The sequence below is a fragment of the Metopolophium dirhodum genome, chromosome 2, assembly GCF_019925205.1.
Source record: "Metopolophium dirhodum isolate CAU chromosome 2, ASM1992520v1, whole genome shotgun sequence".
NCBI lineage: Eukaryota > Metazoa > Arthropoda > Insecta > Hemiptera > Aphididae > Metopolophium > Metopolophium dirhodum.
The window spans coordinates 31366972-31391750 of NC_083561.1; the positions used below are offsets into that span (position 1 = coordinate 31366972).

The 24779-nt window shown below is 29.8% G+C and overlaps 4 protein-coding genes across 11 annotated transcripts in view; 1 reads left to right on the forward strand and 3 right to left on the reverse strand.

Annotated features, from left to right (window-relative positions):
• Positions 1-7361, reverse strand: part of LOC132938991 (lysophosphatidylcholine acyltransferase) — a 34418-nt gene extending 27057 nt beyond the window's left edge. Inside the window, exon 1 of one of the 7 annotated variants that reach the window (XM_061005977.1) lies at positions 7217-7361. The gene's annotated coding sequence lies outside the window, so the exon portion shown is untranslated. Of the gene's footprint in view, positions 1-67; positions 247-4909; positions 4933-5011; positions 5152-6988; positions 7013-7216 lie in introns of those variants that run through there. The other 6 variants (XM_061005979.1, XM_061005976.1, XM_061005980.1 and 3 more) reach the window with 6 other exon arrangements.
• Positions 7362-7461: 100 nt separating this feature from the next.
• LOC132938993 (ras-related protein Rab-23) lies at positions 7462-18208 on the forward strand. Its single transcript, XM_061005982.1, has 7 exons — positions 7462-7824; positions 14515-14580; positions 14679-14800; positions 15704-15866; positions 16738-16817; positions 17324-17502; positions 18017-18208. Exons 2-7 carry the CDS (start codon positions 14548-14550, stop codon positions 18133-18135), a joined length of 696 nt encoding a protein of 231 aa, XP_060861965.1. The 5' UTR covers positions 7462-7824; positions 14515-14547; the 3' UTR covers positions 18136-18208.
• LOC132938994 (BAG family molecular chaperone regulator 2) lies at positions 17853-19459 on the reverse strand. Of its 2 annotated transcripts, none has more exons than XM_061005985.1 (3): positions 19255-19459; positions 18746-18931; positions 17853-18677 (listed from the first exon to the last, which is right to left on the reverse strand). In XM_061005985.1, exons 2-3 carry the CDS (start codon positions 18921-18923, stop codon positions 18340-18342), a joined length of 516 nt encoding a protein of 171 aa, XP_060861968.1. In that variant the 5' UTR covers positions 18924-18931; positions 19255-19459; the 3' UTR covers positions 17853-18339. The 2 variants fall into 2 exon arrangements, with proteins under 2 accessions (XP_060861968.1, XP_060861967.1); XM_061005984.1 differs by having other exon boundaries at positions 19096-19459.
• A 1762-nt stretch (positions 19460-21221) lies between these two features.
• LOC132938990 (ATP-dependent RNA helicase DDX24) lies at positions 21222-23075 on the reverse strand. Its single transcript, XM_061005974.1, has 2 exons — positions 22942-23075; positions 21222-22874 (listed from the first exon to the last, which is right to left on the reverse strand). The coding sequence occupies exon 2, from the start codon at positions 22855-22857 to the stop codon at positions 21238-21240; it is 1620 nt and encodes a 539-aa protein (XP_060861957.1). The 5' UTR covers positions 22858-22874; positions 22942-23075; the 3' UTR covers positions 21222-21237.
• Positions 23076-24779: the final 1704 nt, after the last annotated feature.

Here is a 24779-nt window from a genome sequence, read left to right on the forward strand (position 1 = left end):
GTGTGGGCGGAATAATTTATAAAAACACAAGAAAAAGGGTTTTCATGAATAAATAATAATAATCTACCTACGTTATATTATTATGAAATTACGCGGCCCAATGTGAACGCGGAAAAACAGCGACGGAGGACAAGAATAGTGCGGCTCGTTGACTATGATGTACCGTACACCAACGCGCGATTATCGACAATGTGCGGCGGACTGAGTGTCGGGACATGTGCAACAGCGCGCGCTCACAGCAACCATGCGTGAGCGACGATCGCAAAACGCGCGCGCGCGCGCTCGCTAGTTCTCTCCCCTCCGCAACCCCAGCGTAAAAACTTTTGGTCGAAACGATAACGGTCAGCGGCGGCGAGTGTACCGCGAGCCTTAGCCCTGCCCCTCCCCCCAAAAATCCGCGTCACCATCCCCAAACACATCATAGAGTACTTACTTGTATATGTAGGTATATAGGTATAAGTATAGTAGGTACCATGTATCAAGTATAACTGGTACTATAACAATCGTTATAAGATTTTTTTTTATTTCAACGTGAAATCAATGTTACAGTAATATAGGTACCTATATAAATATATATAGTTATTTTTTTTTGTTTGTAGGGGGGAGGAATGGTTGGAACACATTTGTATGTGTGGAAAGGATTTGTAGCTAAAAATCCCGGATGGTCACCCATCCAGGAGCTAGCAACACCGGCCGATATGTAGTCGTACACTTGCAGAGCATTTCTGCAGTTGAGTGTACGGACTACGGACCGCGCCACACATAAATATATTATATTGTTGAATATCGCATAAATGTATCCTATTTCATCATATTTTATAATGGACAACGGATAAGCAAAACGCCAACCCATAAACGTAAATAATAAATATGTAAACATATACAATATTTATCTAACCAGTTATTGAATTTATATTGAAATATTAAAAATAATTATTATTGATATTGAATATTGATATAAACTTATAAATTATTTTAAAATTGAGCCGCACGTGGGTTAGGCAATACTATAATACGTTCAAGTTACTTTAAGATCTCAAGATAAAACTATATTTAAGAACTACCGTGATGTATGTGTTCAAAGTATAATTTGTATAGCTGTATCTATAACTAGTGCACTATTTTCGGAGTAGACCGTTTTTAAACTTCAGAAAAAAAAATTAATTAATGTTCCTTATGGTCAGTTGAAATTCTAAAACCAAAAACTGAGAGTGACTGTTAAATAACGTTTAATAAGGTTCATCGATAAATTGTTATCTATTTTATAATAATTAAATATATATATACATAATATTTATACACCATATTATATCCGTAAGAAATCGTCAACAAAATCCATTAGCGATACAATCAAACTACACATGGGGGACGGGGTGGCCGAGCGGACTAAGACGTTGGTTGCGACACGCACCGACGCCGGCATTTTTCTTAGGGCAATCACGGTGTCCGGAGAGAAAGGATCAATAATAAAAAAAAAACTACAGATATCCAGATTCCAGGGAACCCTTCTTTAAAATTACCATTTGATTGTTTTTTTTTTTCAATAAACAAACTGATTCATCTGAATGTCCGACGCATAGGTGTACTGATTAATAATGACTAGATGATAATATTATACAAGTCATAATAATAAATAAACCGTAATTATAATTTATAACGCAGAGGCCAGAGAGTGAAAAAAGCTTTCCCTTTCTGCAAATTCAATATATAATAGGCAAGGCGGGATTACCTCAAGGTGTCCTCTATTCTTAACGCTTTAATATCTACGCTATATAACTACTTAGAATAACACTCTCCTGAGTACTTTTTCTGACAACACAGCATTACTTGAAATTATTTCTAATTAAAAATGTTATTTGAATAAAATTAATTCTTGAGAAAAACTGGAAAATCAAAATCCACGAAGATAAATTCACTGTGATGAACGTTACCCTAAACCGAAACTAATGTCATCCACTTAAACTAAACAACAACATAATTACGCTAGAACTATCGTCAAAATACCAAGGTATTGTACTAGACCAAAGATTATACCTGGTCAAACCAAACCAAACAAAAATGTAAGCAACTATATATAATCCCATCTCCATTAACTTCGCCTTAAACACAAGTCTCAAAAATAAAACGCTTATTAACAAATCAATCATCAAACTATAGTATGATCATTGATCATATTATGACTCATAACAGTTGCCCCATAAGGCATGGAAAATGATAAATGACAAACACTGTCCTCCACAGTTCACAGAGATCTAAGATTATAAACAGTAAATACCCTATGAATTCGCAAAAAATTAATATGGAAAAATTCCACTCAAAGTTATCAAACTTATACAATAATAATATTTTTAGAATAGGTACATTTCGGAAGGGGCTTGAACGTGCCTGATATACAAATATTACCTACCTATTTTATATTATAGTATATATAGCAGGAGTCACCAACTGGCGGACCGCGGTCCGGATACGGACAGCGAGAACTTTTTTTACGGACCCTTATCCACGGAATAGTTTTTAAATTCGTAAATTATAAAAACTATAAATGTGTCATATAAAATGTATATCACATAATAAAAAAATTTTTCCAAAATTGAGAGTTTATATTTATCTTATTCAACATCAACTCAAATTATTAACAAGGCAATGAGTGAACAAGAAAAATGTACAGAGGCTTCTATGCGTATTTCCTGGATTCTTGCTAAACACATGAAACCGTTCACCGATGCTGATATAATCAAAGATTATGTATGGTTGAAGCTGGAAATGCTTAATTTGATAATAAAAATGATATTATGGAGACTATTAATACCTATTTATTAACGTGTGTAAAAGTCATTGAAACTGTTTGGACCGCGCAAAGTTTGGTAAGTTTCAAAACGAACCTCCATAGAAATAAGTAAGTGACCCCTGATATATAGTATATCTAAATATTTTATTTATACATGCGGTCTTATTCAAGTTTCAATCATTTCTTTTTATTGAAAATATAACAAATTATATAAGTACAGAGATTTGATTGGACATATTGTTACTAAAATTAATAAAAATTCTTAAAACCAAAACCATTACGATACTACATGCATATAAGTATACAACAACCCCGGAGTAGGTAAATACAAAACCTGCGAGGTTCTTACATTTATTTATTGCATATTATATGAAAATATATATATAATATCTTATATGTATGTATTAAAAGAAGAACGTGTAACACAAAATATATAGCATTTATTTTATCCAACTGCCGTAGTATTGTCCGCGGCGAGGCTGTGATTGTGTGATCAATCGATCGACGGCTACATAATATATTATGTGGGTCACGTAATTGTATATTATAAAGCCGATAACTGTACATCCCATTGCACCTAAACACATTATAAATATAATGCCACTATCATTTCGGGACTGCGTACTACTTTGACAAACTATGCCTAAATGGATAAATATCCGTGAGATAATATATTATACCTACATGCAATGACTAATTATTATACCAGATTATATAATTTAAGAATGATTTGTAACAAAATATAAAATACTAAAATGTAATCATAAAGGTCCAATAGATTAGGACAATAGCAATAATTCAAGTTATGTGTGAATGTGACATGTGCACTAGGTATGTAAATATTATGCACAGAATTCATTCTGTAGTCTGTACCAATATAGAAATCTATGGTGTCTTTTGAATTATTAATGTGGATAAATGCTAAATAAAATAGATTTAAAAAACAATAAAAGTATATAGGTAAGTATACAATCAAACAATTTGAACTCTAGGAGTAATTTTCAATAAACGATTGTGAGGAGCAGCACTACACCTTAGAATCAAATTAATTGATACTATCAATTAAGAACAATGTTAAATGATCAATTATGGCATAAGCACAATTTAAAAATTTAAATTTAAAATAGAAAATAAAATAATCACAACCAATTTCATTTATCCCTCTTATATAATTGAAAAAAATAATGAAATTTTAGATTTGACATATGTGTACAATAGAGACTATAAATTATAAAAGCAAAGTGATAATACGAATTCGTATAGATTTCTTAGATCAATAAATATAATATTATACCTAAAACTGTATAGGTATCAATAAAAAACACAATATTCAAATGACTAATGGGTAAAGCGCGAACATTGTACTAAAGAAAGATATTTACATAATATACCTATAGATTATGATAGATAATATACTCTTATTAATAGATACTTAAATAATGTTCTTATACTAGAGTTCCTATACCTACTATACGTTTATATTTTATACTTATAGCATGTATGTAATGGGGTAGAGTTCGTATAATGATCTAAGGACTAAGACCTAAGCCACGGTTAGTTATTGAAATACGTGCGTCTATTTATGTAGTGACGAAATCCAAAGCAAATATTGTACATAAAAGAATTATTCCAAGTTTTGAAAATATAATTTTATTTTTCTTTAAAATTTAGTTTGCGCTAAACATAAATACATTTTGTTTTAAGTAGCCAGAAAGTAATTTCTGGCCAAGGACTGGTCGCACTGAATACTTTCGACTGATGCGATGTTGAAATTATAAATATTTTACCTGGCTTAAAGTTGGTATCCAATAACCATATAAGAAACGTATTTCTTAATAACGAAACTATATATATATATTTATAGTTTATAGGTATAGTTATAGGTACATATTATACTATATAAATATATGAAACAAAATTTGTCTAACTGTACTTATTTTTTTCGGATTATTTGCAACTTTCTCATCAAACACAACCTCAAGTGAAAGTAAAGATACTTATTACCTATTTGTATATATTATTTACGGTATACACCATAAAACTATACATATTTATTATAAGAATACGTGCAAAAACTGTATTATCGATGTATTTCGCAATAATTATTTGTGATACACGTACAATTGTTCTGTCGTAAAGAATAATGACGATTCAAGTGCTAAATATATAATAAAGTGACAAGCCAAAAGACAAGCGTTAAGTAATAAATTGAAAATTACTTACATAAACATAATATAACTAAAAACAAACTAAATATTAAATAAGTTAAAAAACAAAAACAATCAACATCGCACTATTTCGATAACTAATCACTAATCAACATTTTAAAGATCCAAGTTTTGATAAAAATTATTGATAATAACTTGTGCTATGGGAGGTTGTACAGTGTGTTATATAATCTCCCAGACATCGTAGAAAAAGCCACAGGTAGTAAGCAATAAGACGTGGCATAATACATAATATTATTATTAACAAAATATTGAACTCAATAATACATTCACCATTTCGTGATTACTTTAACTTAGTAACTAAGTCTTAGTTAGTCATGCGCCATTGCTCGACTATAAAAAATGTAAAATAATGTATAATATCCTTATAACTAATAATTATTATGAAATTTCGCAGGATGTTTCTAAAATATTATTAAATATTAGATAGGTACTAATTATTATAGTAATTTTAGTAAGGATATTTTAATATTTTAACATAAATAACATAAACAATATCTACCTACCTTGGAGCTTACTTTAATTTTTAATTTTAATATAACATTTAATGCAATAATATGTACCTACCTACTTGTTCAAAATTATTTCGGTTTCTACAGCCATACCAATACATTTAGGAAGAATATACGCGAACGTCCAGATCAATGTAATGCAACAATATATGAGACGATGATGATTATCATTTATCATATTATAGTTCATATTTATACCTGTAATGTAACTTACTTACATTTTCAAAAATAAAATCCCATTCAGTAATTAGCAAAATAAAAAAAATGAAAGTCCGTGTTTGCAAAGTCACTGTTTAGACCGTTTACTATAATAACCACGTTGATAGTTTGGCACATGGATATCATTATATATCATACAAACAAACAAATATAGGTACTAGTAAAAAATAATTAATGGTTTGGAAGGTATGTCAAACTTAATGACTTAACTCTTTGTTTACTTGACACATTTAGTAAAAATGTATACCTTATATAGTTATATATCTATATACACAGGAGATAGTACATACAGTAAATTTACATTCTCGATACCTATATGTATTTGTACTATACATTTATATTTTATAAGTGTTATACTGTTATAACACATAATTGATAATTTATTCTAAAGCAGTTATCATAAACATATTTATAAAAAAATAATATACCAATAGTACTTAGTACCTATAGAAGTATAAAAATTAATAAAAATGTAACGTGACTTCAATAAACAGTGTGGAATATATTATGAAGGTATTAAAAAATGTAAAAGTTAAAGAATGTAACATTTTACTTAGGTATGTAAATTTTGTATGTACCTATTGCGTAATGTTAGATTATTTTATTCACTAGTAACTTTTCTTGTGATGTGCGAAATTTGAAAAGGCCTATCATTCATAGAAACTAGTTCAAAATGAATCCAAACTCTAAACCTTAACCTCCCTCCCTTAAATACTGAATTCCTATCAAAATACCAAAATTTTATTTTAAATTTACAAATTCTTAATCAAAATAATGATAATAATACAACATCATATTAATTATAAGCTTTAGTTTATAGATTTGATACATGAAAATTACGTCTCAGAAAAATCACAGTGGCTGGTGGGCCCAAAGGCAAAAACAAATTGTAATATTATAATATAATAGACTCAGTGGCGCCAAGATATCTAAAAGTTGTGGTTTACTCAATCATCAAAAGAATTTTGATTATTATATAATTATTTTAATTTAAAATGTATAATTACTCTATAATGTAGCAGACACTAGCAGTTTATTCTATACACATTATATATATTTTAAGTTTGTTTGATTTTATAATAATAATATACAAATCTACATATTTTATGATGACTATTGACAACTTCCGTAAAAAAAATATAGATGCGCCGTTGTTGTCACAGAGGCGTACCTAAGCCCCCCCCCCCCCCATTGATTAATAGAATTAAAAATCCTTATGGTGCAAATCACCTATTACATACTTTTTACATGTCAAAAAACTTGGACCGGGCCCTTTAAAAATCCCTGGGTACGCCACTGGTTCAGGCGCATACAAATATACAATAACACACAAGATACAACTATAAAAAAGAGTCAACATTCAGAACACAATATAATAACAACGGCACTTCTCGAATAATAAAGATTCTTTACCAGTTTACCATCGATGGTCAATGGATAAAAATGTATATTAATTATTAACCAGCTACCTTCGGTACGTCGTATTTCGAACGATTCGGCGGCGTCCGTTAGTTCTTCCATGAGATTGTAGTCCGGTGCTCGTTGTCAGCAGCTGATTTGCATTTCAATAATAATAATATATTATTCAGCTGTGGCCGCCGCGGTCCTCGCAGTCCAGCTGCAGTGTTCACATTCCTCCGGAGCCGCAACCGGATCGCCGTCAGCGGCAACCTGCTATCAAGCTTGCACGCTCGACCCGACTCACGGACGGATACGCACTTGTTGTTCAAGTTGTTGTTGTCGTACCGTTAACGGCGTTAACGACTCGTCCGCGGTCCACACGCAAAACCCGTGTGAAAGGGAGGTGGCAACGTTATAATTTTTTTATTATTATTCTTACTGTCAATCGTCGAAAACACGGTATAATCGTACGTCGTGTCTAGTGCTCCGTTCCGATCGTCGTCGCTGTCGAAACGGACAGTGAATAAACAAACTAATCCCAGTCGTCGGATAATTTGTAATAAAGAGGTACGTCTCGTATAGCAGCAGTCGAACGCACGCGAAAGATTTGCAAATTTTCACCGGATTGTAACGATAATATTATGTCGGATTTCGTCCCGTACGAGAGGCGCAACAGGTGAGAATAACGTTATTGACGTTATTATAATATTATAGTGGCGAGCCTCCGTAAGTGTGCGTACTTGCCAGAGTCGTAGGTGCAAAAACTACCCCGAATCTCTAATAACGAACGCCGTTTGTTATAAGTTATAACTAAGGATAATATGCGTCGTATAGCCTGGACGTAGGTAGGTAATCATTCGTAATCGACGAAATAGGATCTTAGAACGGTGAGCGACTGCGCGAATTCATCGCATTGAATTCACGCCCACCCGCTTGTCGAATACAATAATATAACATTCATGTGTATTTGTAAAATAAATGAATATAGCAATGGTGTACGCGCAGACTTCTAAAGTTCTATAATATATTATAATTATACTATAGATATAAATATAAATATTTAATATTACAATTCTTATTACAAATGTACAATGGAATTCTTCGCCCGTATTGTCGTGTGTAGGTATACAAACGATATACATATACTAAAATAAGTAGTTATCGCGAGTTACCTTCGCCATCAACTTTCCAAGTGCCAACAAAAATTTCTTTACTCAACGGACGCATAGGCTGTTTTCAAACGAGTTCCTAGACACGGCCTTAACGTATAATAAAAATCTCTTTGAACTGTTGTGCAACAAGTCAATATGGGTAATATCCGTTTATCGTTGTACCTTCCTACGTAGGTAAACAAATATAACAATATGAATGAAAATCGTATATAAATAATAAGGGAATAAGATCATTTATGTATAGGTAATTCCTACATTGGATGCATCTCTTCTATAGAATTTTACATAATATGTGACATTCACCGACAACACTCGGAAATATAAATTACTAAAATTATTTCTTTACATTATATTTTGTATAATGTATATTATACGGTACAAACGACCAAACGTGCACCAAATTTAGTATAAGGAAATCAAGAAGCGTTTAAAAATCTTCGGATACCCGTGCGTGGTAAGAAATCCAAAATATACAAATAGGTATATTAATAAATTACCGTATACAACAAAAACCTACCATATCTTATTTACGTTTCATTTACGTTTTATTGTGTATACTGATGATAATATTCAATTGGTAACTTGTAAACAATACGTTTCAAGCTTAAATGCACAATAATTTAATACATTATGAATTACAATATGCTGTTACAAATACGTATTATTACTGAAATGACAGGTATTGTTTTCGTCGACACATTCATAATCCTTTATAATCTTGTACAACTGTATGACCGACCTTTAAGCATGTAGACGAAGATATATTTTTGATAGCCCTGTTGTAGGTATTTAATATTTACTATACTCGATATAGTTAATTTATTATTATGCATAAATAAGAAATTTTAGTGAGTGTCTAATTCACACATTTTAAAGCAGATAAACGTGTTTTTGTCCGCTTGAAAGTAGGTGAAGAGGTTTTTGCTCGTATTAGAAATAAATTTGATTTTTAATAACTCGTATAATTTAATGTTTAATATTTTTATACGTGTCATAAATTCTTGATTTTAGTTCAATATAAAATCTGTACCAATTTTTTTACATATACGCTGGCGCTTCTGGAAAGGGGAGCTTTGGGTCATTAACACTATGTCACCATTATAATACTTATATTATTTATGTTGTCTAAATTGGTACCCTTTGAGGCCTCGGAAATTAGTGGCAATTAGATATGTAGGTACATTTATTGTTTTAACTAAATAAAATTTGTTTTAACCTGTTATTCACTCAGAAATTGAGGTACGCGCCTGCCTGATTTTATTTTTATTTCATATCATAATTATAAAATTAAAATCGATGAAGTTATTTAAAAATGTATTTTAATTAGGCGAAATATAGGTCCATTTGTAACATAATAAAATTATTACTCATTATAGACCCTATGGCAAGTTTACAAAAGGTAGATTACAGGGAAATATAAAATCGAGTATAAAATGTATTTATTTCGGTATTTATATAGACATAAAATATAATATATGTAAGTAATATGAATTCGTAGTAATAATCATAAAAAATCCAAATTTTAAGTGATGCTTAAAAAAACTTAAAAAACTTTTTGTTACATCTCTATTTCCGTGCAAAAATTCGAAATACGTCATTTAACGTAAATACTAAATATATAGATGCTCTTACATATTTTCGCCGCAGGTTTTATAGCAGTTGCCTGCAATAGTCTTCCGAGCAAGAACGCTTAACCTATTATTATTTATTTTCATTATCGTATGTTGAATAACGTCTAAATAATAATGTGCACGTATTATAATTCGCATTCGTAATAATATTAGGCGTGTTAACTGACGTATAACCGCATGCGGGGATACTGAGTGTATTCATATTATATATATACCTATATATATTAGTGTATACACGGAACTGGGATTCAAACCGAAACAATAAGCCGAACAACGCGTGTATTTCACGAATAAAACGAGCAAAATAATAATATATACAGCAATGATTTTTTCATAAATCGTCGTTTCCCTCATCGTATATACCTATATACATACAAACACACGCTTAGGTATATCATAATATTATTACACTTGTGTACGCATAATACATGAGGCATGAGAAAATCGGGGGTCAACGACTTGTGGAATAGCGTCGATGATGAAGAAGAGCGTTGTTGGAATGGGGCTTTTCATCATTATCATCATCAACGCCGTCTTTATAATATTATTCACAACGGTGGATTTTAAGTATTTCCTACCATTATAATTCATAGCCTTATTGTCTTATTAGTTAGTATAATGGTCGATGGACGGTGGTACTGGTACAATACTACAGTAAATGCGTAAAAATTACCGCCGATTTTGTATTTTCGTCGATTTTTATTCCAAATTTGAGAATTCTAATAGAAATACTATTGTAGTGCACCTCTATATTTATGCAAAATAATGAAATCTGTATACAATTACAATAATAATATAAATTATAATTCGGCTGTACATGGTTACACGTAAGTACTCGTAATTAGTCTGTATGATATAGTGGTATAGTACCTACAATAGGTATTATACATTTGAATGGCGGACATTTCCCCCCCCCCCCCCGGCTGTTTTTGGCGTAGTAGGACATTTCCCCCCCAATATATTTTTGATGTAGACATTCCCCCCCCCCCCCCGTTTTTTTTGTTTTTTTATTTATTTTATTTATTTTTAAATATAAAATTAATATTTTTTAACTTTTGTTCGTATTTATATTTTTTTATTTTTGTAAAAACTGTATGTTTACTAAAAAATCTTTAATCTTAATTTCAATAAAAAAATAATTAATAATATTTAAAACAAGTTAAGTAAAAATATAATTTTGAATAAAAGTAAAATAGTATTATACTAATATTGAATTAGATGGGTAACATTGAAATCTAAAATTGTGTCCAAAACCCTGTCAATTACTAAGACTATTAAGATAACATTCTTATACAATCTTACATCGTCATGAGCATTGAGTCAATATTTTATATCAAAACGGTTCAAAACAGTTTAGTAGTGGTTTAGTGGTTATATACGTTTTAAAATAAAAATTCTGGTTATAATTTTTTTTTTTTTGTGGTCATGGATAAAATACAAATTCTTAAAACAGACGGAGGAGGTTTAAAGATTGTTTTTAAAGACTATATGTATACAAAATTATTAAATATTCAAACGGGTACAGTTTTTACAAGAAAAAAAAATATGTGTTTAGGAATAACAAATGAATCAGAAATAAAGAATGTTTTACAAACTGTATCATTTTTATGTCTGCATTTTTAGCTAATTGTACCTATTAATTATATTTTATTTATACAATCTTTTAGATTCTGAGCGAAGCGATGAATGTATTGATTTTACAATGATGTGTGTTTTTTTTTTTTTTTTTAGTTTTGTTTTTATTTTTGTGTCTGTCATCACCTTTTAGGACAGTAAAAGTGCTTGGATTTTCTTCAACAGTAACTTTTCTGATAGGAAAGTGAATCTAGTTGGTACTTTGGGGGGTCAAATGTAAAAATTTCCCAGTAGTTTTCAAATTTGACGTGCAAAACAAAAGAAAAATTAAGGAAAAACGGGAATTTTTACGCAAAATCTGTTTTCGAGAAAATCGATTTTGGTTTTTGGTGCAACTCTAAAACAAATGACCGTAGGTACATGAAATTTAGACTGAATATTTATATTAGCATTTTCTATACACCATAACATTTTGACTTATTTTGAGCTGTTTACGGAATTTTCAGTTTTTTTTTTCTATAAATATCAATAAAATTTTATCTGTTGGGTAAAAAGCATGAAAATTGAATGCAAAAAAAATTTAATTACATAGGCACAATTTTTTTTTTTAATTATTTAAGGTCAAGATTTGACAAAATTTATCAAATTTATAATTTAATAATTATTTTTTAGTTAAAAATGTATAAAATGTTCAACTTTTATAGCTAAGGATTGAAAATTAAAAACAAGGTTCCACGTAAATAGGTTATATACAGGGATGGGCAAGATACTCAAAAATCAGTATCGAGATAGTAGATACTAGATACATACCTGGATTTGGAGTATCGAGATACTAGATACTCGATACTTGGCTCTAGAGTATCGCGATACAAGATACTCGATACTCGATACTCGATACTCAATACATTTTAATAAAATTAGTCGCTGGATTTTTAAAAATTATCTTTATTATTGTGGGTATGGCCACTTCATTATGTAATTAGAATGAAAAATAAAATAAAAAACATTGACACTTTCAATAGTATACATTAAAAAAATTTCAATAGTAATAGTAACATAACATCATTCATTTATATAGTTAATTTATCTTTGTTTCCTTTTAAAAATACAAGTTTTTCAAAGGTTATATCGGATAATTTATTTCTGGTAGGATTATTAATAAATCCTGCCATGGAAAACATTCGTTCTACGGGTGCTGAGGAGCATAAGCTGGTATTAAATCTAATAAAAAGTTTTTTATAATTGGATAATTGTTTAGAATATTTAACGATTTAGCCTTATCATTAAAAAAAGCAGAACACCAGGTGTGTAGCCGGCAGTGTTTGTGTAAAAATCTAATCTACTAACTTTATCGTGTTCATTACCTACTTTATCGCGAAAGGTGTAGGTACTATTACATGGTAGAAAAATAAGGTACAGTCTTACAGACGTTAAGTCCAATTCAAAGTACGTGTGTAACATAATATTATATTTAATATACAACCATTACACCACTAACTTTTCAAAAGTGGTTTCTGATGAGTAAAAATAATCGTAAACAATTAAATTTTCAAAGTATCGCATTAATGTATCGCGATACAAGATACTCGATACTTCACATAATTGTATCGAGATACAAGATACAAGATACAAATGTATCTAAGATACGTATCTTAGATACTTGTATCGACGATACTGCCCAACCCTGGTTATATATAAACTACTTTACTCACAAACATATCATCAAATATACTTGGTAATATCATAAGCTGACTGAATTCAAATTTAACACCATCCATTACAGCGACCCACTTGTAACCTACTGTACAACAGAGCGACATCCACTTATCCACCTTTTTTTAATTTTTATGTCAGATTTTTTGGCCAGCTGTATTGTACTATATTATATTATTTAGACAATCTTTTATTCAAAATTATATTTTTACTTAACTTGTTTTAAATATTATTTATTATTTTTTTATTGAAATTAATATTAAAGATTTTTTAGTTACGTATAGTTTTTACAAAAAAAAAAAAATATGTGTTAAAAATAATATTTTTATATTCGAAGGTAAATAATTAAAAATAAAAACCAAAAAAAACGAGGCGAAAATGTCCGCATAAAAAACGTATGGGGGGGGGGGAATGTCCTATCACGCCGCTAACAGCCGGGGAGGAAATGTCCGGATACATTTATTATCAAATACTATGCTATATATTTATTGTATTCGAAATTAAAATACATTATCGTGATTATTTGAACTTTGACTGTTCGAAATAGGACCTACTGTTAATAAGAGTGTTGGGTAGTGTACGTATTTAATCAATGGAATAAGACGTCCATATAAAAAATTGAAATAGTTATTACTTAATATAATAATATGTACACTCCGCAAGTATGTAAATACACCTGGGACTTGGGTACTCGTTATTTTATTCGATGCAACGTTGTTCTAGCGTAATAAGTAATTACAGTAATTTATTGAATAACTTAAATTGTAGACGTCGTTGTGCCTGAATTTGCGTGTTCAGCTTACATTCTCAAATAAACAGTTTTGAAGAAAAAAACATGGTCAGAATCGAGTTACCAATAAAGTTTGCATATTTACCGACATTTATGAAATCTTTTACAATATTGTTACTTAAACATTACTTTCATTTACGCCATCAATTATATGGGTAATATCTTCAGTTTGAACAATAATACAATTTTAAAAAATAAGTTACAGATTAAATAGACCTCCCAGGTAATAATTCATTTTATATTTCTAAAATAACAAATTTTCTAAGTACCTAATATTTATCAATTATCCATGCATGAATACTGACTACAAAATGCATAATACAGTAATACGTATAATATTTTTAAATTAAATAATTCATAGGTTCCCAGAGAAAAGGCAATTGTAAAGAAAATGTGTTATTCTATCATATTTATATCATTACTATTTTTAAATGTTTGTAGCTAAGACATTGGTATCTAACTATTTTAATTGGTTTTGTTTTCAGAAATTAATCAGTGGACGAACACAACTATGAGTGATGAGGGAAGAAGATTTAGAAATAGCGTTAAAGGTAGGTATTTGGTATTAGGTATAAAATTTTATACCTTACAAGTTACAATTTATAACTGTTAATATCTGAGATAACTAAAATTATGTTTTATCTTTAAGGTGGTGATCGTGGGAAATGGCGCAGTCGGAAAATCGAGTATGATTCAGCGTTACTGCAGAGGGACATTTACCCGGGATTATAAAAAAACAATTGGAGTAGACTTTTTGGAAAGACAAATAGAGTATGCTGCTTAAATAAATACTTCATTATGCTACAGAACTTGCTACTAGATTACACAAAAACATGATACATTTGATGCACCTATCACAAGCTCATACTATTAGATATTGTAATGTTGAAGAATAAAGATAAATAATTACTTTGCTAATATGGTAGTGTCTGGAATTTGACAGACAAACATTTATAAATACCAAATGCATTATATTATCTATATATCTAACTCCTATTAAATGAGTTAATACGTAATATTTTTAATTTGTCTATAGTGTATAATTTTTTAATAATTATTATATTTTATACAAGTTATATAAGTTGTAAGTCTATCAGATTCTAGTAAACTAGTAAATATTATATCAATTTTAATTAGAACTTTTTTCCAACTTCATCTGTCAGCAGTGAGGGTTCTGTATGAACAAACATAATACCAACCTAACCTAAATTTTGTTATATCACATTTCTTAAATGTCCGTTGCTTATAAATTATAACCAAATTATATGCCCATACCACAAAAGTAAAAAAAAAAAATAATAAAATATTTCTATAATTATGTGAGCTTTTCTGACTTATTAATTTTTCGACCAACCCTTAGTCTGCCACTCTAGTAATCGGTCTTTCCAATGCATTTTGGACAAAACCGCTTTCCTATTTCAACATTAATGCATATAACTGTTGTAATTGAGAATTGTATTGGTAATTATGTGCATGATGTATTTGTAGTAATTATAGTATATACTAATTAATAAGTAATTTTGTGCTAAATGTGTTGATATTTCTTTGAATTTGTATTGAATGGATCGTAGAACATATACCTATTCTTCAATAGGAATCATTTTTTAACAAGGTCTTATTTCATAAATAAAAATTATAATTTTCTAAAATATGACTATGAATATTTTATTTTAGATGCAACGGGGAAGATGTGAGGTTAATGTTATGGGACACGGCAGGCCAAGAAGAATTTGATGCCATTACCAAAGCATATTATAGAGGAGCTCAAGCTTGCGTGTTAGCATTTTCCACAACAGATAGAGATTCTTTTGAAGCAATACATTCGTGGAAAATTAAGGTTTCATTACAATTAAATAATATTTTATCGGTGGTTAGATAAGTTTTTTTTATAGCTATTAAATATTGACCATAAACGCAAATGGGATACCTAAGGCTAGCTGCCCCCATAGACTCATCTTAGTTCATCAGCTTTCAATTCATAATCAATCTCCCTAAAAGTCTGTATACTATTTTATTAATTTCCAATCTCTGTTTTGTTATAAAAACAACCTTGCTACTTAGTTACTTCAGTTATGCTTATGAATTATGGAATAATTTTGGTCTATGATATTATTTTTCTTAGGACAATATTGTTAAGTATTTTATTAGAAATATTCAGTAAAATATTATTATTGTTTAGTTCAAATTTCTTTATTTTCATACATATTTTTACTATCATAAGATTAACCTACCTATGTTATTATGCTACTTTAGTTATGACTTATAAAATAAATAAAATATTTCAATCATATTAATTCATTAAATATTCAAATGTCTTTAATGTTAGTTAATTACCATGGTAATTTGACTATGTATTGTATAATATAATACAAATGAAAATGTTATTAATTATGATTAATAATTATAAAATAAAAAGTTATAACTGATGTAAATATAATACAAGGTAGTGTACAATATGCATGTTTGTAATTCATAATTTACTAATTTTTATAATTTTTAAAGGGTGTTGGTCTTGGTAGTAATTATTTATCTTGATTCTTCTCTTCGATAAACTCAATTAAGAGTACTTCAACAATTACGTAAGTTATATAGCTTAAAATTATTGCAAAATATATTACTATTAATTAATTTAAGGTCAAAACTTAAAGTCTATGAAAAATAATTCACTAGATCTTGTAAATAAAATTTGTTAATTAAATTTACTACAGGTGGAAGATGAATGTGGAAAAATACCAACAGTGATTGTCCAAAATAAGGTTGATCTAATTGAACGCAGCCAAGTTGATCCGTAAATATTACTATTTATTTAGATTTTACTTACTAGTAAAATTTTAATAGCTTATCGGTAATCGATAAAGCGTAGTTTACACGATGCTAGTTTACTAGCGACTAGTAAGCTAGTTCACTATCTAATAGTAAAAAAGCATTGTCTAGTTGAGTGTGCTAGTAAACTAGCAAACTATTTTGATACTAAACTAGTTTGCGAGTTAAGAATGCACAATGCTTTACCGTGTAAAATGGTTTTTAGTGTTTAAATCTTGTACAATATTTAATTGATTCTATCAGTATTATTATTGACAGTAATCCTAGTTAGTGAATATTATACTTGTAACATATATTAATTTAATTAACCAAATAGGATGTAAATCAAGACATATGTACGCTGTAATTATAATTTATACAAGTGTATCAAATTCTTAGTCGTTTATTGTGTTTAATCAAAACTAATACAATGTAGACTGAATCATGTTGCTTGTAAAAATAAATTAAAATCACAATTTAAATATTTTATAGACAAGAAGTTGACATTCTCGCCCGGTCGTTAGGCTGCAAGCTAATATGCACATCCGTAAAAGACGATGTCAATGTCAACAATGTATTTAGGTATTTGGCCACCCGGTGTTTGATGGAAATACAGAAAGAAGAACAGGAATATATGTCCGGGAATGGAATACATCAAACATATACAATAGGTAGATTATTTGTATTCACCTTTTCAAACAGCAATTAACTTAAAATAGTACTGTTACTGAAATAAATAAACTATCTCCTGTGGCTTTGTGTGGCACGGTCCGTACACATACAAACGTGTTTCAACCAATTGTTCCTCCCCCCCTACAAAAAAAAAAAAACGCTATCTCTTGCCCCTCAAGTTTTGTTAATACATTTTTATAAAAAAAAACATCGATAAATCTCACTAATTTTATAACTATCAATAAATAACAATATTCATTTAGATTACTTAAGTAATTAGTACATATTTATAAACATTTTAATTTTTACTAGGTTGATACTTGGACGTATGTAATAACTTATAACTATAAAGACAAAATATGTCACTTTATATTATAGTAATTATTAGTAATAATGTATCTAAAATAGTAAAATATTATCTGAAAGATTTAAGTGACTTAAATCTAGTTTTAATTATTAAACATGAAAACTATTCCCTAATATTGCAATTTTTTTTTTTATATATATTTCAAGGTTCATTTGGTGCAGTTCCATACCACAACAGAAGTTCTTCAACTACAATAAAATTGAGATCTGGAAAAATAAGACAAAAGAAAAAAAATATCTTTAAGAACTCTTGTGTCATACCGTAATAGTTTAAACAATAACTTTTCCAATACAAAAATGTTTGATGTGTAATTAATAAAATATGAAACAAAATAACAATATTGAAAAACAATTGATATCACTATGTTTGTCAGGAAAATCAGTAGTTAAATTTAAGATTATGTTAGTGACGAAAGTTAATAATAGTTAAACAAATGGAAATGTTGTAAATTACTGACAAGCTTGTCAAGCTACTTGTCTTTAGATCCCATAATGTAATCCAACAGTCCTTGTAGTCGTTTAATAATACGTTTCTGATCGTCGAGGGTACACCCCAAGACGGCTGTCTCAAACACTTTACAGCCAAGCTCATTTTCCAATGGACTACATGAAGCTATGTATGACTGACACATAGCCTTGGCATTATCGGGATCCTCCCTCAATGTATTCACTATTCTGTCAATCATTGTGTTGATTTCTTCCAAACAATTTTGCTGACTTTCACTCCTGGTGGTGAGCACATTGATGTTAACAGTTTCACATCTATCTATGATACGATTGGCAAACTGATTAATGTCTTCTTTGTCAACTGAAATCATACGTTAAATGTAATGCTAAAATGTATTGTACAATGTACATGGAAAATCAAACGCTCACCGTCGCTCAGATGGTCCAGCAGTTCGGAATTTCTCACGTCTTCCACGCTGCTGTAGACATTTTCAAGATCCTCGGCCATTTTCAAAGCCTCTTTTCGTATGTTTTCAATGAGCATTTCGGCGTGGTCCAAAATTGTGGTCAGGTACTGTTTGGATCTTTGTGGTCCATCGTCGTCCATTGCTAGTTCTAGAAACAATAAGGACGTGTCTTAATCTTTGAAAATCAGAAACGTTTTAGAATTTTTTTCCTGAACTCTTATCCTTGGTCACAACATTACGAGCCACGTTGACAGGCTTATAACTCGGCAAAGACGAGACGATATGGAGAGTACTGTCTACGTAACTACTTACATCACGTTTTGTTCTTCTTCAGTGTAATGGTGATAAAAAAAAAAAAAATAACAATTGCGACTTGCGAACGATCATTGACAGATTAACAGTGTATGAATTGTTATTATAGTGATGACATTAATTTTAATATAATAGAAAGAAACGTGTAAATAGGTATACCTTCCGGCTTCCTACAAACTACGTGAAACGTTTAACTTAACACTTCTAGTGTTGTTTTATCCATGCTTAGCACTTCAAACCGAAGTGCCACTTCAGCAGTCGCGAAGGTCGTCTACCAGTAGTAACACAGAATAGATGAAATTATCATATATTCTGTGGTAGTAAGTTGTTTTGGTTTCCCCTTGCCCAGGCACAAGACCACGATTAAAGATAGTACTATCTGCAACCGCGCACAAGACTGAAGACTGTATGTTGCCAGCTTTTATCTTTTATCAATGCTGTTGCCTTAATTATTATCAGTTATAGACACGATTTAAGATAAGGTATATCTTAAATCGTGGTTATAGATAACTAATTGAATATTTTTCACAGATATACAATGATAATATTATATTATACCACCATAGAACAATATACTAAAATTGTTTAAGCCCTAAGGAAGTACCATGGATTACTTTCATAGTTTCATTGGGAACCGAACTGTCTAAAAAGTATTCATAAAATTGAATAATAAAATGTTGCAATAAAATGTTTTTTTATGATAAATAACAATTTTTGTATAATTTTCTTGTTTAAAAATTTAAAAAAAATGCTTATCATAACTAGGTGTTGAATTACTAACTAGTAATGTAACTAAAATTACTAGGTACTAAAAAAAATAGAACTAGTAATTGAACCAAGTATTCAATTATTGGTATTGAATATTGATTAAACATAATTTAATCCAGCTGTAATTGAACAGGTAAATTGTATCGTGTAAGTTACGAAAAAAAATATTATAAAACAATTAAATATAGTTAAATAAAATATTGTCAAATATATATTTATGGTTTATCTTTCAAAATTACCAACAATGTAACTTCCAAATCATTGTCAATAAATAAAGCTTCTATAGATTTGGTTATCTTATATTTAATAATAGGATAACCAAATCTACAATATTTATGAAAATATCAGGAAAAATTCTTGTAATTAGGAAACGGGCCCTTGTTCATATTTAAGTGATGAAGAAGAAAATCCAAAACCTCTTGAATTTATATCATATGTAACACTTGGCTTTCCTTAGATTTCTGATTTAAGAATTTTATCTGATAAAACAGCAAATCTAGTTGGTACATTCAAGAGGTAAAAATTAAAAAATAGTTTTGGAAAATGTCGGGCAAAACCAAAATTAAATTCAGATAAATGGGGAGAACAGATAATTAGGCAAAACAAATTTTTAACAAAATCTATTTTATTTTACTGTAACTCTAAAACTAATGACCGTAGATATTTCAAAATTTCACCAGATGTTAATATGATAATTTTCCACCGGTACATGTTAAATACAATTTTTGAAATATTTTAATTATTGTCAATTAACTAGTACATATGTATATATTTAAGATTTGAGTTTTTTTTTAAATAAAGGTACTAGTAACTAGTTACTTATTATATTAAAGACGAATTGTCTAAACAAATATTTTTAGGTGTTCAAGTACTTGCATGCTTTGTTCAATCACTAGAATTTCACTTTTTTTTTTTAATTCACTAATATGGTTAATAGTAATTTGGTAAATTTATATAGTTTTCTTATAATTATTAGTTTAAAAATAAATAGTTGTACCAATCTTCAAATCTAAACTGTGTAAATATTATGAATTCATATTGATAACTACTAGGTATTTTATTTAGATTGAATCTTAATTTTTTTTTTATTTTCAGGACAATTTTAGAAGAAAATAAATTATTTGATGGTTTAATTAATGTATTAAAATATTTGAAAATTGAAATCGCCACAGTCGGACTAGCCCCGCTTTTATGGATACAATAAAACAAGTCAAGTTGATGAGCAAAAAAAATGTATCATTTATATCTTATAATTTATTCATTCAATTTATTGTTTTAATTTGTATTACCTACCTACCTATATTAATTGACGTCAAATGAATGTGTCAAATTTTAAACAAGTCAATAACAAGTTAAAGTTCTGGAAACCAAAAATCATTTTATTGTAGATAAAAACAAATCTAATTGTTTACGTTTAGAGTTGACAAGTTTTTTATGTTTTTTTAAATCACTAGAACCCATTCCTCTTGGTAATTCATCTTCATCCAAGAGTATTTCCATCTCTTCAGCAGCTTTATTGAACCAATTTGTGGATGCTGTTTCTTTCTTTGCCTTTTCTTCCAACGTAGTTACCTCCTGAGCCAGTTTTACACATACAAGGTACGTTTGCAACATCCGCAGTTGTACCTCTAACCTTGGCAATTCTTTTTCTCTTTTCATGGTCCTCAAAACGTTCAGGTATACATTCTTCTTATCCGGAGTGCAAATTAAAAGTGACAACCCAATATTTGACGCTCTTGCCGTACGGCCACTACGATGTATATAGATTTCAGCTGTTCTTGGGACGTCATAATGTATGACATGATTTACACCAACTATGTCGAGACCTCTTGAAGCTACATCAGTGGCAAGCAATAATCCATGGTCGTTGGCTCGGAATTTGTCTAAATTTCTAAGCCTTTGTTTCTGAATCATATTTGAATGTATAGGTAATGGATTTAATTTTAGAATACTTAAGACACTAGCAAGTCTTTTCACACAACTTATACTATTGCAAAATACTAAACTTCTACCAGGATTTCGTTTCAAAAAGTAATACAAATATCCGTCTTTTTCCTTAACTGAGCAAAATATTTGCATTTCTTTCACTGTACTAGTAACACAATTTACAGTCGTCAAGTTTACAACATGTGGATTTTTCATACCTATTAACTGAATTAAACTTTTCAATTTATCATCAGGTGTTAGATTTTTTTTAACTTTTTTTTTATTCTTAATGTTCATTCTGTATGGAGCTTTATGCACCATAGTAAGCGTTGCGGAGAACACAAAATTTTGTCGTTTATTATTTTTTTTTAAATTGATTTTCTCAAGCATAAGATGTAATTCAGGAAAATGTGCAGTCTCTACCATACGATCTGCTTCATCAATTACAAAGTACTTGACTTTATTTAACTGCATTAAATGCGGCTCATTTCTCTGAACCATTTCCCAGAGACGCCCCGGAGTAGCTACAACAATTTCTGGACCCTTTTTTAAAATTCTTTCTTGTTTTTCACTTGACAATCCACCAACAATAGCAGCGATACTAATGTCTGTGAATTTGGCCACATCTTCAATGTGGTTTTTAACTTGCATGGCGAGCTCGCGGGTAGGTACTAGTATTACTGCCCATAATTTTTTATTTGTTTTTGTATAATTATCCGGGGGCAATTTGACGACAGCCACACAACCTAGTTCGTTTTCATCGAGTTCTTCTAAGACTTCTGGTTCACTGTCATCTTCCGAGTCAGATTCAGAGTCTGACTCTGGAGCAGAATCAGAGTCATCTGATACCGAACCCGTAGATCTCCCATTAAGTATGCCGTTTAAAATGGGTATTGCAAAAGCAAGTGTCTTACCACTTCCAGTTTCGGCAGCACCAAGTATGTCTCTTTGATCACTGATTGCCGGGGGAATCGATTCTGATTGAATCCTCGTAGGTTTCGTAAAGTTTTTCAATTTGAGAGCGTTTAATATTTCTGTCCGGATGTTCAGCGGCTCCCAATTGTCCATGACTGTTGGACGAAAACCTAATATAACAATTAATCGGAAGTGATAATACGTACTTACGAATAACAATATTAAGAATTTACTTACCAGTTAGCAGTTACCCCAATACGTCGTGATTAAATAGAAATTTGGGAAATTTAATAATATTTGAAATTATAATTATTAAACATTTTGTATTATGCATTTGATTACTTGACTAAATTGATAAATGATAGTAGTTATCTATATTGTATACACGTGCGGACGTGAATTTTATTTGTGGTTATGTGGTATTTGCGCCAATTTATATCAATTCAAAATCGTAGGTATCACTAGAAATCGCCAAAAATTTCCAGACGTCTCACCGGCTGCCCTAATAAGTTATTAGTTAATAACCAGGGCTGTGAATTGAATGCACTAAAAAACCTTAAAAATGCAATAAAATCTGAACTTAAAATGCAAAAAATGCAATATAAAATGCCAAAAGTTATAGAATAAAATTCATTTAAAATGTTTTTTAATTTATTCATATATACTAGCTGATCCCGTGCACTTCGTTGCCCGTTAAATATACCACTTCTATATGAATCAAACTTTGTTTAATTCGTTATTTAATATTCGGTGTATGGTGTTCAAAATTTATCTTAACTTTTCTGTTGCACTGAATAAAAATTCTGATTCGCAGCAGTATATAATCAGGTAGGCAATCTACCTGCGGTAGATCGCGGACCCCGTGCTGTTTAAACGTAAGTGTATGATTTAACTCTAAAGTATTTGATTATATAATCAATTATTTATTTAATACAAAATCCTAACCTAACCGTACTAAAATCCGATGAATAAAAAAAACCAAATTCACCCTTTTTAAATTAGCCTATCTTCTTCCCAGAGGTCTAATGTACACACAAACATTCATTTTGTATACTCTTTCGTTCAAAAAAAAATCAAGAAGATATAATAAGTAGTTCCAGAGTTAACCCTGTACAAAGATCTTCATTTCATATTTATACAGTTAGATTGATATTATAGGATTATACATTAACATAAACATGTGTTTATTTAATAAAAAAAAAATAATTAAACTAATATTGATTGAATTTGAATTTTGTTAAAATAATAAAACAAACTTAAATAATAAATTTATTGGCGGGTACCTTATTCACTTTTAATCTTTATTATTGCATTGGGAAAAAAAAGGTGGGCAAGTGGGTGTCGCTCGGCTGTACAATAGGTTACAAGTCACTATAATGGATGGTGTTAAATTTGAATTCAATGATAAAATATCATTGTATAAGAAAAACGATTCTGAGCGAAAACGGTCAGTCAGCTTATGATAATGCAGTTAATAGATTTTCAAAAATAAAAATAAGAAGATACCTATCTTAATAAACTACTAATATTTTTGCGGTTTATTTTTAACCCATTCGGGCCGGTCTAAACCTTTGCCCCCATCTATTGAAAACTGAAATGACGCCACTGATTTATTACTACCCATCTACAAAGTCAACACTGTATTAATAAAAGTATTTATTGTTAAAATAAAATTGAGTTCTATATTATTTGTAGGTACTTAAAAATTATTTGGGTATAAAGGAAACATATTTTAATCATACAAAATTAGATAAACTAAAAGACAAAGATAATAAGTAAATACGTCGTGTTAAAAATAATTTTTAATTAATATAGGTAGGACAGGTACCTATTATGTAGGTAGGTACTTATCCAAAACTCGTTTATCAGGAATTAAATAAAAAGGGAGGTCAATTAAAAAAAGGTGGGTAAGTGGATGTCGCTCTGCTGTACAGTAGGTTACAAGTGGGTCACTGTAATGGATGGTGTTAAATTTGAATTCAATGATATAATATCATTATATAAGAAAAACGATTCTGAGCGAAAACGGTCCGTCAGCCTATGATACTACCAAGTATATTTGATGATATTATAGT

Excerpts from the sequence above, each read along its gene's own strand:
- LOC132938993 (XM_061005982.1), top strand. The coding sequence starts at position 14,548 with ATGAGGGAAGAAGATTTAGAAATAGCGTTAAAG. Across the intron at positions 14,801-15,703 it reads TTTTTGGAAAGACAAATAGA|ATGCAACGGGGAAGATGTGA; the intron begins GTATGCTGCTTA and ends ATTTTATTTTAG. Across the intron at positions 16,818-17,323 it reads GAACGCAGCCAAGTTGATCC|ACAAGAAGTTGACATTCTCG; the intron begins GTAAATATTACT and ends AATATTTTATAG.
- LOC132938994 (XM_061005985.1), bottom strand. The coding sequence starts at position 18,923 with ATGGACGACGATGGACCACAAAGATCCAAACAGTACCTGACCACAATT. Across the intron at positions 18,678-18,745 it reads GCTGGACCATCTGAGCGACG|TTGACAAAGAAGACATTAAT; the intron begins GTGAGCGTTTGA and ends GTATGATTTCAG.
- LOC132938990 (XM_061005974.1), bottom strand. The coding sequence starts at position 22,857 with ATGGACAATTGGGAGCCGCTGAACATCCGGACAGAAATATTAAACGCT.